This window comes from Salvelinus alpinus, chromosome 15 (assembly GCF_045679555.1).
Source record: "Salvelinus alpinus chromosome 15, SLU_Salpinus.1, whole genome shotgun sequence".
Lineage (NCBI taxonomy): Eukaryota > Metazoa > Chordata > Actinopteri > Salmoniformes > Salmonidae > Salvelinus > Salvelinus alpinus.
Window position 1 is genome coordinate 21,220,414 of NC_092100.1, and position 16,914 is coordinate 21,237,327.

At 43.5% G+C, this 16,914-nt stretch overlaps 1 protein-coding gene and 1 pseudogene across 3 annotated transcripts; both read right to left on the minus strand.

Moving 5' to 3' along the window:
* Positions 1 to 22: 22 nt before the first annotated feature.
* LOC139539295 (rho GTPase-activating protein 45-like) lies at positions 23 to 15,369 on the minus strand (annotated as a pseudogene).
* On the minus strand, positions 9,128 to 12,856 carry LOC139539704 (putative nuclease HARBI1). 3 transcript variants are annotated; one of them, XM_071342896.1, is made up of 10 exons: positions 12,101 to 12,856; positions 11,837 to 12,013; positions 11,685 to 11,746; positions 11,516 to 11,602; positions 11,145 to 11,428; positions 11,030 to 11,065; positions 10,377 to 10,931; positions 10,192 to 10,307; positions 9,984 to 10,095; positions 9,128 to 9,889 (listed from the first exon to the last, which is right to left on the minus strand). In XM_071342896.1, the coding sequence occupies exons 7-10, from the start codon at positions 10,846 to 10,848 to the stop codon at positions 9,519 to 9,521; spliced, it is 1,071 nt and encodes a 356-aa protein (XP_071198997.1). In that variant the 5' UTR covers positions 10,849 to 10,931; positions 11,030 to 11,065; positions 11,145 to 11,428; positions 11,516 to 11,602; positions 11,685 to 11,746; positions 11,837 to 12,013; positions 12,101 to 12,856; the 3' UTR covers positions 9,128 to 9,518. The 3 variants fall into 3 exon arrangements, with proteins under 3 accessions (XP_071198997.1, XP_071198998.1, XP_071198996.1); XM_071342897.1 differs by having other exon boundaries at positions 11,145 to 11,318; positions 11,387 to 11,428; positions 11,837 to 12,856; XM_071342895.1 differs by having other exon boundaries at positions 11,837 to 12,856.
* Positions 15,370 to 16,914: the final 1,545 nt, after the last annotated feature.

The following is a 16,914-nucleotide window of genomic DNA, read 5'->3' on the forward strand; positions in this document are numbered from 1 at the left end:
GTCACCTAGAGTAGCAGCAGGTATAAATGAGGCTATAGTTTCAATGAAATGGTTGTTTTACAAGGCATGGTCAACATTTAATAGCTTTCTCTTTATTACTGACAATGTCAAAACAGTGAATTCAGCAGATAAAGACAAATACATCCTACATAACTGTTAAAATCTAAATATGCATTTTTGGGATTTTAGTGCTGAAATAAAACCAGCAGCACTTTGAATACCTGGGGAAATGATCTTAGATAAATAACTCACTATTCAAGCATAAGAGCAATGTAAATACTTTTTGAAAGATTATCACTATGCCAATTTGTAAGGCACAGATTATTTTCAAAATTAAGTCACAGCTTGTTATAACTAGAATTAATGCTGACAGAACAGCTATAACCAAGTGTCCATGATGAATGTGTCATGTAGTATTTCATGACATGTTAAAACCAAGATTTGTGGTAACATCCACCAACAAAATCGCCAGACTGGAAGTACACTTAAACACCGTAAAGACTTTCAGTGTGGTTGACACATTGCACAGGCTGTGTTTACACAAACTGTCAGTCAAACCATTTGCTCACTGTAACCCAGGGATTCTGGAGAACTGCCTGCATGGAGAAAAGGTGAAGGGATGTAATGAAGTGACACTGGTCAGACTCACCTGGATAAATACAAGTTATAAAGATGTACTAAAATCAAAAAGGCAAAGGTAATTCTTCACAAGTCCATCTAAACATCTCTTACCACAGCCCTCCATCTTGTCAGAGTCTGTTCTGCTCTGTTCCTCATTGGCATCCTGTTTCTCTACATCAGCTACCGCAGCACTGCTGTTGTCATCTATACCTGCACCGACAGTCTATACCAGCAGGGACGAACACAAAACCTAAGATAAAATAGGGCGCTTGAGTTCAAACCATTCACAACTCTGGTATTAGTTGAGCTATTGTGGGTAGGTGAACTGAAAGCATTCACATTCTTTGTATGTTTGAAATATTCTTTAACATGTCATTTTGCTTATCTAAAGTATGTACATGCATCCTCTACAACCAAAGACAGGCCTGTTGGGTGGAGAATGGGTGACGGCTGGAGGACTGGAAGATGGCTGTGTAAAAGACTATGAGAGTCTTTATGATGCGGGCCTGGTGGGGGTAGTCCACTAGAGAGGACAGGGACACTGTGGCCCCAGTGGGCCGGGGCCGCATCAGAGAGGGGCCAAACACAATGCCCAGGTTACTGGGACTCATCTTATTGTCCTGCTCGAACTCTGCAATCCTGAGGGCAAAGAAGGGAAGGGGGAAACATGGATGATATGACAGGCAGAGGTAAAAAAAAAAAAATTAAACATGTAAGGGGAGCAGACTTTTAAACATTAAAATCCTTAACTGAAAAAATATGCAGAATGTAAACAGCATAGTGGGTCAATTTCCGCAACAACTAAGAGCGTTGAAGCGCGAGGCTCAAGTTTTCCTTTGTTTTGGTGCCCTATCTACCACACTGAACAGCGTGAAGCGAACCCGTGCACATGCGGAGATACTGTGTGAGACCGTGTGAGAGCGAAGTGTTGCATCTTGCACATCTCAATATCCTAGCCTATTCGTTGAGGTCTGTCTGTTTGACGACCTACCTACCTATACTGTGCCCCTCGCCTCTCCACATCTGTCCCTCGCTAGTCTTCACCTTTCCAAAAATACAGAATTTTAGGTGTCGAATCTAAACACTCAAGAAATGGGAGTCGAGGTATCAATTATTTTGGAGTCTACTCTCCACCACTACGTCATCGTAGTTAACAGTTGGAAAAATGGCAGCGAAAGGCAAGCGACAGCAGCGAAGTCCTGTATGGCAAAACTTTTTATTATTTTCATGAAATGCTATTAACATATTACTATGTTGGGACAGCTGAAATGACCCATGGTTTGCTGTAAAAGAGGTCTATGAATAAAACTGTTCTCCCTAAGAAGGTTATAAGTTCCTGGGTGTTAACGAGCCCACCTAGCACGTGGAAAAGGGATGAAATTTGTTTATGGTTGTGACACCCTTCAGGTGTCAAAACGGGGAATCAAAATTTCTATGTTGACACCTTTCAGGTGTCAAAAGGGGGATTGTGGGGTTTTGCTAGGTTTAGCGTGCTAAAATAACTATAAACTAGAAGGATTTTACATTAATTAAAGTTTAAGCTACTGACTTATGTAGGCCTGACAATTTGTCTTTGTTCTCAGGAGTAACAAGTTCTCATAGCCTAACCATGAGGCCACAGCCTGAAATATGTGTTTTGTATGCAACAATGCACAAGGGCATAGGATACACGAAGATCATCTGTGAGGTTCTGAATTATGCACTATAACCCAATACTATAACACATGTGATTGAATATTAGCAACTGTTGGCCTGGGTGTCTGTGTGTGTGTGCTGGAAGTAACAGTCAGCTCCAGATAAGTGTGCTGGGAAGCTGTGGTTAGCCTTGAGCGAGAACAGTGGGCTTTGTATACAGGTGCAAATAGCTCAGACAATATTGCAGAGCTGTCTGACCTCAGTCTTTGGGGTGAGGGAGCGTAATCTACACAGCAACAGCGTCGGGACATCACATGCGCTAAGAGGCTAGGACTAGCTTAAGCGCTAACACCAACGATAGGCTGGGTGAGTCTAAACCACGCCCAGTCTCTACTCTGACAGGCCGGCTCGGAAGCGGGAACTATCTCTGTCATGAGTATATTATAATATCTTTGTCAGGAACAAGTCAGTTCCTTGTTCCACCCTGCGGGGTGGTGCAGTGAACCCGTATATACGGAAATTGCATTTGCCATTTATTAACTTTTGAATTAAACAATTATTTTAACCAAGTTCAGGTGTGATATTGTTCCTATCTCAGTCGAACCTTCGCAGCCTTAACAATAGCTAACTGATAAGTGCAATTAAATATGGAGGCTGAAACAGACAAGGTGTGTACCTGTCGGGAGGTAGAGCTTAAGGACATTGCTGATGTCGTGGGGGGAACACTGCGATAGCTCCACTAGTTCTTTGCCGTTCTCAAATGCTTGACATAGCTTCTCCACACGAGTCTTCACCCCATTCACTCTGTAGATACCCTGCAGAGAGTGATGGAGATAAATGGGAAGAGAGAGAAAATGTTAAAGGATAGAGAGGGTTGAAAGAAAATAATGCATTCATTCAACCAACCATTATGCTCATTTCAAGCAATCATTTCCTTCATCCCCCGTTCCCTCACCTTCATCTTCAGGGCTCGTCTCTCTATCTCGGAGATGCACTTAGTGATGATGAAGGGGATGTCATTGGAGCTGTCGCTGGACACCTGGGAGAAGTCTCGGCCGAACAGCTGGAGTCTACCCTGCAGCTTCTTATGGCCACACTGGATGGCCAACGTCTCCAAACACCGCTTATGACATGCCAGGAAACACTAGTGTAGAGGTCAGGGGGCATAGGTCAAGGGGTTAGCGGTCAGGATGATAACCAATGAAAGTCTTAAGAGATCCTTTACACAGAAAAACAGAAGTATGCAACCAATCTACCAGCCAAATTCGATTGCTTTCGCAGCTTTAAAGGTGGCGAAGGAGATGGCATTTTCACTCACCTCCTCACACTCTGCTCCCTGGAAGTACACGTAGCTGTCGCACTCCCGACACTTGGACGGGGTGCGGAGTTTACGCAGCCGGTGGGTCTGGGCGGCTTTGGAGAGCCCAATGTTCCGGAAAGATCCGGTTGGAACCGCCATCTCTGGCTCCATGCCATTTATGTCTGCAGAGGAAGATTAATGCATTTATCAATGAATTCATTAATTATTCACTGGTTGGCAAACAGAGAGGAGGTGGATCTCAAGTCTCACTTGGTGCTTGGAAGGAGGCCACGTTCCCGTCCTTCTCATCTGGACCCTCATTTGATGACATGGTCCCGGTGGAGGAGGTGCACGCCATTTTACTGATGTCACCTGAAACATACACAATTATAACACATACAGCTACAGTACTGCAGGAGATGGCCAGATAGAGTGCATGGCTTACCTGTACTGGTGGTAGGAGATTCCAGGCCACCTACACTGTCTGCATCACTCACTGTAGAACCCCACAATTTGTGGCCTTGTCCTGGGGAAAGGTACACAAGATTATCACAGACTACAAAACATGAAGGACACCTTCGTAATATTCAGTTGTACCCTCCCACCCGTTTCCCCCCCTCAGAACAGCCTCAATTTGTTGGGGCATGGACTCTACAAGGTGTTGAATGCATTCCACAGGGATGCTGGCCCATGTTGACTTCAATTCTTCCTGCAGTTATGTCAAGTTGGCTGGATGTCCTTTGGGTGGTGGACCATTCTTGATACACACAGGAAACTGTTGAGCGTGAAAAATCCAGCAGGGTTGCAGTTCTTGACACAAACCTGTGCACCTGGCACACACTACCATACCCCATTCAAAGGCACTTAAATCTTTTGTCTTGCCCATTCACCCTCTGAATGGCACATATACACAATCCATGTCTCAATTGTCTCGAGGCTTAAAAATCCTTTAACCGGTCTCCCTTTCATCTACACTGATTGAAGTGGATTTAACAGGTAACATCAAGTGATCATAGCTTTCACCTGGATTCACCTGTTCAGTCTATGGCATGGAAAGAGCATCTTAATAATTTCTTAAAGTCTTGTACACTCAGTGTATACTGAAGGTCTACACCATTTTGTCTTGCGCTGTAAACCTAGAGCATTGATTTAAGGTCTTGCATGGTGAGATGGCACAAGACAGTAAGAACCAAATAAATATCATAAAACTTTACACACTCTTTCTGGCATTTTCAGCACTGCGGTCCTCGTCGGTCATGGTCTCTCCGGTGCTGGGTTGACCCTCAGAGGTGCTCTGCTGGTCTGTGTTGAAGCTGTCGTTACGGGTTCGAGCTGGCTGTTTGAATTAAAAATATGATTTATTACTGACTTTAATCTTGGTGCAACTATGGGGCAAAACAGACGGGGTTGGCATAGAATGTTGACAACATTTTAACTATGTGTCATCTCCAATGTTAATTGAAAACAAATACATTTGCACAATGAGCAGTTGTCTCTCGAATACATTGTTACAGTTGTTGGTTAACTATCTAGTGAATGTTGGCCATATTAGCATAGAAGTGACATCAGTCAAAACAAGACATGGTATCAAGAACAAGATCAAACAAGCTGAAATAAACCACCTACGATTCCCCACATGGCAGCTTCTTGTGATTGTTGCCATCTGACCATTCAGAATAACACCACCACACAGACTTCTGCTCCATTGACGCACATCGTTTTTGTGACGTTGTCAGCTAACCCATCTATAGGCACCTAACAAATAAAATAATTTTTATTATGCTTTGAGGCTAGTGGTGACTCACTGTGTGGAGGCTGCAGTGGCGGTGTAGGGCTCAAACTGGTAGGTGACCTCTGGTTCCTTAGTGAGCTGCAGGTCTCGGACGTGGGCAGCATACTGCTGTCCTGGGTCATACAGCTTACTGCTCTCACACAGAGTCTGGTAGTGGACCGGCAACGCCTCTGTCTGCATATGCATTATCTGGTAGTACGAGATGGTAGCCTAGAGGGAAGGAGAGGAATAGAACGGAAGTCAGGTAGGTGTGAGAGATAGAGAGAGAGGTGGAGGCAAAGACTTTCTGAGCAAACAATAGGTCTGAGTGTATGTGTGTTGTGGTGGGTACTGTATGAGCGGTCTATTGATGAATAACTTGATTCCTGGGTCTATACGTGTGTGTGTGTGTGTGTGTGTGGTAGTATACTGACCAAGCGCAGGGTCTGGTCACTCTGTTTGATGACCTCCTGCAGAAGTCGGAGCACATTGACCTTCACATGTTCCAGCTCCTGCTGCTGGGTGGTGGCGTCTGCTATACACGTCCTGAAGGTGGCCTCTGCCTCCTCAGTCTGAACACACACACAGGCTGGTCAATTCTCAGCCAGGTTAATGGGATACATTCTCATTGAAAAATGGCCATAGGCTTTGACAATGACTTGCAGTCAGAGACAGGATTGACTGCAAAGAGATTAGGAGATTTCACTGGAGAAAAGATGTGAGATATGGAGAGGAGAGATGAGTAGAAGAGAGAATGGAGGATAAATAACTTTATGTGGTGATGGGAACCTTGTTGCGAGCCTCTTCTTCCGCTCGTAACTTCTTGCCCAGAGACTTGGAGGTGGAGCCTCCCCCCTCCTCCTCTGCTGCTCTGCTAGTGGCTGCCTTGTTGTGCTCCTCACAGCGAGCCATGTAGCCATGCTTGGTCTTGCGCAGGTTAGACTCACATTCCAGCTGGATCACAAAAACACAGGTACACACAGAATCAGTCTTCAGTTACACAAATTGGGAAAACTCTTGAAAAAAACTAAGGGTATTCTTCAAAATACTTTGTGTGGACATCTTGTCAAATAATGTTTTAAAAAGATACATCTCAATAGTACAAAATAAATTCCTGTAAACATCATGGCAATATGAAACAAATAATCAAAATAGGAGAGACAACATATTGCATAAATAGCACTAGCAAGGAACTGACCAGTTTCCTCTTGGCTCAGTCCCACTGTTCCTTGATCTCCTTCCGTTTCTTCTCATGCTTGTGTTTACGCTGCGTCAGAGGCTGTAGGAAGGTCTGGCTGTGCAGTGTGGAGGTGGCCTGCTGCACCCCCACTGCTCTGCTCCAGAGCCAGAGAGTAGATGGAGTAGAAGGGCATGTGGTGCTTGAGAGAGCTGGAGAGGAAAGAGCATTGTCACAGGAGCCTCTTGAAATGGATGGAATCATTTTGACGAGAGTGAATTAGGGATTCCTTTCCTTTTATTATAAAAGACAAAACCACCAGGGCTTACGTGTGTGATGCTGTGCTTGCTGGACTGGTACAGTCTTTGTAAGCCCTTGGCAAACTCCACCTCTGGATGGGGGAAGATATGGGCGAATAAACTTAATATGTTTAATTGAAGGGTATAAGAATCAACCTAAATGTCTATTATTATCTGTGTGGACTGCGGTGTCTGTGTGCCCACCCAGTGAGGTCCTCTTCTCCACGTAGCTCATCAGGTCCTTCATGTATTTATAGATGGTCTTGGCGTAGGCCAGAGCAGAGTCCACTCCCCCTTCACTACGCTGCAGCATGATGTCCACCTCCTCGGCCCGGCCAAAGTCCTGCAGGTCATCCCTCATCTGAGCTCCCTCCAGCCCCTGACCTGATGCCCTGTACAGGTTCTCCATAGACTGGACAAAGAGAGCGGGAGAGTTTAACCACTCATGAATAGTACCTTATTTTGGAAGATATTTACATTACACACTAAATGACCAGTTCAAACCATTGCAAATGGCCAACTACATAGAAAACATTTCTGGCACTACACAAAATCATTTGGCAGGACACTTTCCCAGAGCCAATACAAACAACTATTTAATAGAGCGACGCCAAGTGGAATCTCATGGATGGGGATGTGCAATTGAATGATGGATGTTCCACTGTAAACGGAAGTATATAGCATTTGGCACAGACTGTGGGCAATAATAAGCCCAGTGTGTGTGCAGGCCTGATGAATTCAGTGTGTCAGTGTAAGAGTGGTATTGATGGAGGAGGTGAAAGGAGCTGTTATCTGGCCTGTGTATGTGTGTGTGTGGCCACAACAGGAGAGTGAAGAAAAGGCAGAGATAAAGACTCACTGCCAGGAAGTTGGCCTTGCTGCCCCCGTGCCCCACAAACATCCACTCTGAGACTGTCACACACACACACACACACACACACACACGAAAGCCACATTAACCTCCACTCACCCTGCTCTTCTCTGTTGGCAGCAGGGACAGTAGGGTACTGCTGTCCACCTCCCCCATCAGCAGCTCTGACACACTGAGGAGGACAGAGAGACCATTACACAGAGACACTACTACCATCACAGAGACAGAAAGTACTAATATACGAGGGACAAATAGGTTAAAGCAATGTGGAGGGTACATTTCTGGTTATTTCACCCGCCGATGGTCATGGAAAGGAAACAAGGAAAGGATACAAGGAGAAGAGAGCATCAGGAAACAGTTCATGCCAGGCTTCAGGCTCTGTGCCATCGCGCCACCATTTAACTTCCTCTTTGTGTCTTCCTTGCCCTGTTGCTGCTGTGTGTTGTACTGTGTAAAGGGCCCGGATGTGAACAAGCACTCTTTGGTAATGTGTGTGTATTCCTATTCACAACTTTAATAACACACCTATGTGCAATATACTGTACACATCACAGAACGTTTTAGCGGTACATTTTTCCAATTGTATTTTGAGAGAGTGATATGTTTGTATAAAAACTACCGTTATCACACATACACAGAGAACAGGTCGCAGTTGTAAATGAGAACTTGTTCTCAACTGGCCTACCTGGTTAAATAAAGGTAAATAAAACAGATGCACCTATTCCTGGGGCCTGTTGCACAAAACTAGGATAAGGGATTAAGCCAGGATATCTTGGTGATCCTGGCTCAATTGATCCGTAATCCGGTTGCACTAAAGATGGATAGGGGGCAGGAGGATATGTTATGGTATAAATTACCATGGAGATTTATTCTGTGGAGCTAGCCTGCTCCAGACCAGGCTAAATTCCAGGATCTATTTAATCTCATCCCTAATGTCAGTCAGCAGTCACCACAAATGGAAACCAATAGTTATTTCACTGCTCACTATACATTGTTATCACATATAACTAGACCCACTGTTATTATTTAAACGTTTGTGATCATTAATTTCAATGATTTTGGATAAAAAATGATTTTTAGATGATGTTGCTATCATTAGATAATTTACAGTTTCCCATAGACTATAAGGCTATATATAAAATGATAGAATATTAGGGCCACAGAGGGGAAAAAAACACAAGTCATAATATTGTAACCAGTTGTTTTAAAGGAGGACAGTTGTTAAAATGACAGATGTGGGGCATTTCGTGAAATTGTACTTCAGTATGGTTTCATAAACAAAGACATGCTGATGTGCCAGAATATTAAGTATCACATTGTCATAAGTATCAAAACTGTAAAAACAATATGTAGCTTTTCTGCAGAAAGAACCAGCCTCATAAATTTATGACTTTATCCTTTTTCTTCAGTGTGGCCCTAGTACTCTGTCATATAAACAAATACACATTCCATATGAATATAAAAACACAATGTGTAACATTATGTTCCTTTATTGAATAAGGACAAAACAAAGCAGGTAAACCATCAGCTCCTTTCGAAACTGAAGTCACAGTGACTCTACAAGATGGAAAGCACAGAATCCAAGCATATTATACAAAATGATACATACACATTCAAATGTCTGTATATAACACACCCTGCATGTCTGCACACTAAAATAAATGCAGGACAAATCCATACACATCAACTGAACAGACAAATGAATGGATGCAGTAGCCTCCCTGCAGCCTTGTATTACACACAGTATACCGCACAAACATCATAAGAGGCCAAATTCGTCAAAAAACGAACCAAATTCCTCTGCCACCACAGGACATATTTAACCAAAATTGAAAGCACACATACTAACTAAAATAATTCAACACATATTGGTCCCTCAGCAGCCGACCACTGTCGTCATCAGGGAAGATTGCCGGATTGTCCCAGTCCATGGCTGGTGGCACTCTGGGGGCCCTCTCCTTCCTCAGGCAGGCCACATTGTGGAGGACAGCACAAGCCACAGTAATATCACATGCCCTAACAGGGCTGACCCTTAATTTGTGAAGGCAGTGAAAGCGTGCCTTCAGGAGGCCAAAGGTCATTTCAACTCTGGCCCTGGTCCTGGCATGGGCATGGTTGTAGGCCTGCTGTGCTTCCTGGGGGTCTGTGAAAGGTGTCAGGAGAAAAGGCTGGCAGCCATACCCCCTGTCTCCCAGCAACACACCAGAGAATTCACCTGTCAACACAAAATCTCATCATTACTACCTCATAAACACAGTGATATTCTTGACACAGCCATGATAGTTATAAATAGGGGTTGTGTGGCTTACCTTGTGATAGGCACTGATAGATTTCAGAGGCCCGAAAGATTCTGGAGTCATGGACTGAGCCAGGCCATTTTGCCACAACATTGCTGATCACACAGTCAGCATTGCAGACCATCTGAAATCATAAGATGAGGAATATTACACCAATCAATGCACATCACTGGCAATGCAGAGTGTTCGTCAATGGACAATATCAAAAAGTTATGTTCACCTGAACATTAATGCTGTGAAAGGATTTCCTATTCACAAAATCGGCCTCATGGGCACCTGAGGGGGCTTTTATCCTTATGTGTGTGCAGTCCACTGCACCAATGACATTGGGGAAACCTGTCACACAAAGTAATGAGTATCCTACTATGTGTTAACAGTTGTCCTGTAATTTGTAGATCCTCTTACCTGCAATCCTATAGAACTCCTCTTTGATGTCACAGAGTCTTCTGTGGCCAGGGAAGGAGATGAAGACATCTGCTAATGCTTTGATAGCCAGACACACACTCCTTATTGTGCGGCAAATTGTGGCCTTGTTCAGCTGTTCTGCATCCCCCACTGAGTACAGGAAGGCTCCACTAGCAAAAAAGCGCAAGGCCACACAAACCATTTGCTCCACACTCAGTGCATGGCTCCGTGCAGTGCGGTGCTTAATCCTGGGACCCAGTAGTCTGCATAGATACCTGATGCCATCTGCAGAAAACCTGTATCTTTCATATAGATGGTCATCAGGGAAGGCCAGTGGGTCCAACCGGTCCCTGAAGACCCTTTCTCGCCTGAAGGCTCTCCTCAGCACAAGTGCTTCTTCATCCACCACATCTCGCACAAATGGGCATGCCATTGTCAGAGCAGAAAGGAACACACAATTTTGGGCCTTCATATAGGCTAGTGGCCACACCTGGTGCTGGGGGGGTGGGCAAAAGAGGGCGATGCCTTATAACGATGACTTGGTTGTACTGATTGCTGGGAAAATAAAAAAAACCTTAGAAAGATGCCACCGTCCTGTGTGCTCACAATAAGAGCTCATATGTCATGGCTCACTTGACTTTACGAGAATATACCTAATTTTTATTTTGAGCTGTGTCATCTTCTTGGAGCTGGGGGAGGAAAGAAAAATAATGATTAATACATTTGTGTTACAGTTAGCATACAGTGTACATTGAAGGCATATCTCACCTCCCTCTCAAGTTTTTTTATTTCAAGGTCCAGTTTCCTAATTGTCCTCTTTTTTATTTCGGACTCCAGTGCAAGATTTTCCATCTTTTTCTTCTTGTACTGAATGTCTATGTCTGCCAGTTCTATTTGGCGCCGGAGGTGGTTGCCATACAACTTTCTGATAGCTTGTGAGCTCTGTGAACACAATACAATTAGCGCAGCTGGAATTTGGCAGGATGTGGTGTCCTTTTATTAATACGCACTATGTTGCCAGGCTGGTTTTCCCACTGTATAGCATCTGGGTCCTGTAAAAGAAATTAGATTTTTTGATTTTGATGAGGACTCCTCACCATTGTAGAGTAAATAGTACTTTCACAGTCTTAACATGATACCTCATGCCTTCTGGAATCCAGAGAGATGGTCTCCTCCTCATCATCGTCTCCATCATGTGCTGTTGCTGCTGCACTGGGGCCTTCACCCTATCACATTTAATCGGATTCATATTGAAGCTAGTAGACAAGACATGCCAGGCCTACAGTATGCCTTTGATGGAGTACTCACTGGATCAGCATCGTCTGGTGCTTGTGCTGGTGGCTCTAACAGGAACACAGTGCTGCCAGACACTGCAAGGCAATAGGTAAACCAAAGTCAGACAGTCCAAATTGATTCAATATGAATGTGGTTGTATCCCATGTAGAGATGGAAGGACATACCTTGAATGAAGCGGGTGGCATCTTGGGAGGAACCTATGCTCGTCTCTTTCCCCCCAGGGATCCCCTCTAAGACGGGCCTGCCTTTATTTAGCTCCAAGGCCATGTCCTCTGCTGGGGTAAGGTCAGCCTTTGGTGACCCACCACCCGTGCCTTGTCTGTGGGTATTCTTTTTCACTGCTAAAACAGTACAGACAATGTGTGAGCAGGCACCTTCTGGGTACAATATATGCTTGTGCTTTGTTAAATATTAGTCAGGGACCATACCATTCTGCAGAATGTTCTTGTATTTGATTTTGACCTGCTGCCATGTCCGTTTTGGCCCGTTCATGTTTAATCTACACACACACACACACACACACACACACACACACACATTTAATGGAGTCACACTGCAAAAAATTACTTGGTATTTTTGTCTTGTTTTCAGTAAAAATATCAAAAAATTTATCATAGCTTTATACAGTGTGATGGAGTTACTTTACACAATTTCACTCATATCTGCAGTGCATTTCAATTAAAATTTTAACCGTTTCATAATTACAGTACAACTGCATTTTTGGAGATGTGAATTAAATATTTGAATTGTAATTGTGATGTTTCAGCGGAGCGGTGAGTGTGTAATTGTGCACTACTTACGCATTCAGGCGGTCTGCAATACTTTGCCACGCTTTTTCTCTTTGCTTTATCACTGTGGCGGTGTTGCCTTTCTTCTTAATTATATCTTTTACCTCCTCGTATGCCTCCATGAGGATTTGTGCTTCCGACGGGGAAAAGTACGCGGCTCTAGTTGCCATGGTAAATCAGTTAATCTGTGATCTGTGGCGGGGTCTATTTGAGTGAGCCGTGGGCGCGCACCTATCCAGGATTGGTTTCACCTGGCTTAATGAATCCGTGTCTGCTCATCCTGGCTTGGTCTTTGTGCAACCAATTAAGCCTGGACGCACATGTTTTGGCTTCATTGAGCTCAGCTGAGTCATTTATCCCGGATGTCTTAATTCTACTTTTGTGCAACAGGCCCCTGGTCTGTAAATAATAATCTGCTGAGACCATGCATATGTGTCACTGCGTTTCTCTCTAAGCTCCAGTTCTCTCTCACACACTGACTGTACTTCTACAGTCATCACACATGCCCCCACTGACCTGACCACTGAGGACACCACATGTGGTCATGTCCCATTACTCTGTGCCAGAGAACAGTGTTGTTGCATCTCAAGTGGTAAACAGTCAAATAATTGTGACACACAGAGACATCTGCGGCTTATTTCAGACCCATGAATATTGTTTCTAGCTCATGGCAATACATACAGTACTGAGAAACGGGTGTACCATATACTTACTTTCTACTAAAAGCAACTGTAATGGTCTCAATGGCCTTCTCAAAGTCCTTCTTTTCTGTGTCATTACACATTTCATAGTGAAATCCTGCAATCAAAACAATGTGTTCATTCTAGCCCATCTTGGCAATTTTAAGCTCCAAAACACCTGAAAATGCAATGTTGGGTTATTTTTAATGGTTTTGTCAAATATTTTTCACAGTGGTTTAGATACAATGACTGATTCTCTACACTTTTCCATAATTTTTATTTATGTTATTTATGTTAACTATTAGAATTTTAGCAACCAAGAAATGGCAGAGCAATTTCCGCATAATGCATCTTTAATTCAAATGTTCGTACAAATAGCCTATAGGACAGGTTGTTCGCAAATTGTGTTTTCCTTTCAATAAAAACCTGTCATGTTGGTATAAGAACATTGTTCTACTTTAATGCAACTTTATTTATATTCTGTTAAGATTAATTATAATAATCTAATTGTGATTTTGAGCACCGTCGGTGGACACCCAATGAGTTATGCACCCAATGAGTTATGCACCCAATGAGTTATGCACCCAATGAGTTATGCACCCAATGAGTTATGTACCCAATGAGTTATGTACCCAATGAGTTATGCACCCAATGAGTTATGCACCCAATGAGTTATGCACCCAATGAGTTATGCACCCAATGAGTTATGCACCCAATGAGTTATGCACCCAATGAGTTATGCACCCAATGAGTTATGCACCCAATGAGTTATGTACCCAATGAGTTATGCACCCAATGAGTTATGTACCCAATGAGTTATGCACCCAATGAGTTATGCACCCAATGCATATGGATGTCTGGTAAATTAAAATCTTGCCAGTCACATTGTCCGGGGACACATTTTTCTAATGGAGACCCTGGTGTATTGATACAAGATCCAAAGTATAAAATGAATAACTGCACCATGCTCAAAGGGATATTCAATATCTGCTTTTTTTAACCTCCCTGGTCTATGTGGAATCTGTGTTTGAAATTCACTGCTCAATTTAGGAACCTTACAGATAAGTGTATATGTGCCATACAGAGATGGGATAGTCATGATTTTTTTCATGTTAAACACTATTATTGCACACAGATCCCATACAACTTATTACGTGATTTGCTAAGCAAATTTTTACTCCTGAACTTTTTTAGGCTCACCATAACAAAGGGATTGAATACTTACTGACAAGACATTTCAGCTTTTCATTTTTTATTAATTTGTCAACATTTCTAAAAACATAATTCCACTTTGACATTGTGGTATTGTGTGTAGGCCAGTGACAAAAACAATATATATTTTAAAATTCAGGCTGTAACAAAATGAGGAAAAAGTCAAGGGGTGAATACTTTCTGAAGGCACTGTATATTTCACTAGTAGATTAAATATTTGCTAAACACTTAAACGCAAGAGTCAATAACTGAAATACTGATGGTGTGTCTCTGTGGTTTGTCAGAATTGAACTCTGAGATAAGTTAGGTTCCTAAGGGAAACTGTAACTTCTGATATCATGTGATAGGTTCAGCGGGAGATTAACCTCAGACCATCACAAGGTTAGGCTGGAAGCAGTATTGTAGTATTGACAGTGTCACAGGTCAGACTGAAGCAGTGGACTGTGAGGAGGAAGTCTGAAAGAGTTTTCTGTCAAAGGCCATCCATCATAGCTTCCTGTTTAGATTTCTACAACAGTCATGTTGGGTATGTTTACAATAAGAAGGTGGAGACACCATAACCCTTCCTTCGCTTTGAGAGCAAAAAACCCATGTTCCTAAGTGATGTTGAAGATGAAAATTGTTCAGTCACTTATGTTGCACTTCTTTTATCTTATTGCATCAATAAAATAAATCTGACACATTAATCAGCCTGTGTCCTGAGAATGGAAAACACAATACTCTAAGGTAACTATAAATGTTTTGGGCCCAACGTTCGGAAGTTGTTGCAGCTGGAAAAACCTTTGCTCCAGCTATTTCGCTTGAGTGCAGACAGAGAGACAACATGTCAGAAACTGCAGTAAACAGGAGTCTGCTGGAGTCTGCTGGAGTCTGCAGGAGTCTGCTGGAGTCTGCAGGAGTCTGCTGGAGTCTGCTGGAGTCTGCAGGAGTCTGCTGGAGTGCGGTCGCTGCTACGCTACGGAGACTCAGACGTTCAGTGAGTGAGAGCTCTGGGTCGTTTGTGCAAAGCCCCGCCATTCCCCTCGCCCCTTCCACATGCAACACGTGGTGAGCAGGAGGGGAGCAAAAACACCATTGTTCTGAGTGCATGCTAACGTGTGGCGCATCTTCACAAGTAGTGGCGATTTCAAACATCCACACAGAGACAATAAAGAAACAATGGCAAATGTTCACGATGCAGTCTTAAGCACGCCAAATAACAAAGACATGTCAATAATGTGCACACTGAAATACACTATTAAATACAAAAGTATATAGATACCCCTTCAAATTAATGGATTTGGCTATTTGAGCCACACCTGTATAAAATCGAGCACACAGCCATGCAATCTCCAGGAGCTCAGTAACTTTCAACGTGGCACCGTCATAGGATGCCACCTTTTCAACAAGTCAGTTCGTCAAATTGATGTCCTGCTAGAGCTGCTCCGGTCAACTGTAAGTGGTGTTACTGTGAAGTGGAAACGTCTAGGAGCAACAACGGTTCAGCAGCGAAGTGGTAGGCCACACAAGCTCACAGAACGGAACCGTTGAGTGCTAAAACGCGTAGCACCTAAAAGGCGTCTGTCCTCGGTTGCAACACTCGCTATAGAGATCCAAACTACCTCTGGAAGCAACGTCAGCATAAGAACTGTTCGTCAGGAGCTTGATGAAATGGGTTTCAATGTCCGAGCAGATGTTCTCTGGAGTGATTAATCACGCTTCACCATCTGGCAGTCCGACAGACAAATCAGTTTTTGGTAGATGCCAGGAGAACGCTACCTGCCCCAAAGCATAGTGCCAACTGTAACGTTTGGTGGAGGAGGAATAAGGGTCTGGGGCTGTTTTTCATGGTTCGGTCTAGTTCCAGTGAAGGGAAATGTTATTGGTACAGCATACAATGACATTCTAGACCATTCTGTGCTTCCAACATTGTAGCAACAGTTTGGGGAAGGCCCTTTCCTGTTTCAGCATGACAATGACCCTGTGCACAAAGTGAGGTCCATACAGAAATTGTTTGTTTAGATTGGTGTAGAAGAACTTGACTGGCCTGCACAGAGCCCTGATCTCAACCCCGGCGAACACCTTTGGGATGAATTGGAACGCCGACTGTGAGCTAGGCCTAATCGCCCAACATCAGTGACCAACCTCACTAATGCTCTTGTGGCTGAATGGATGTCCCTGCAGCAATGCTCCAACATATTTTTATTTAACTAGGCAAGTCAGTTAAGAACCAATTCTTATTTACACTGACAGCCTACCAGAAGGCAAAAGGCTTCCTGCGGGGACGGGGGGCTAGGATTAAAACAAAAAAATATAGGACAAAACACACATCACAACAGGAGAGAGAACACTACATTAAGCGAGACATAAGACAACAACATAGCATGGCAGAAACACATGAAAACACAGCATGGTAGCAACACAAAACATTGTACCAACTCCATATTCATGTCTATGATTTTGGAATGAGATGGTCAACGAGCAGGTGTCCACATACACTACATGACAAAACGTATCTTATTCCAGTTCTCTGAAGATAAGTTGTCCCATCTACAGGCTTGTATGCCTATCTTATAGAAGCCA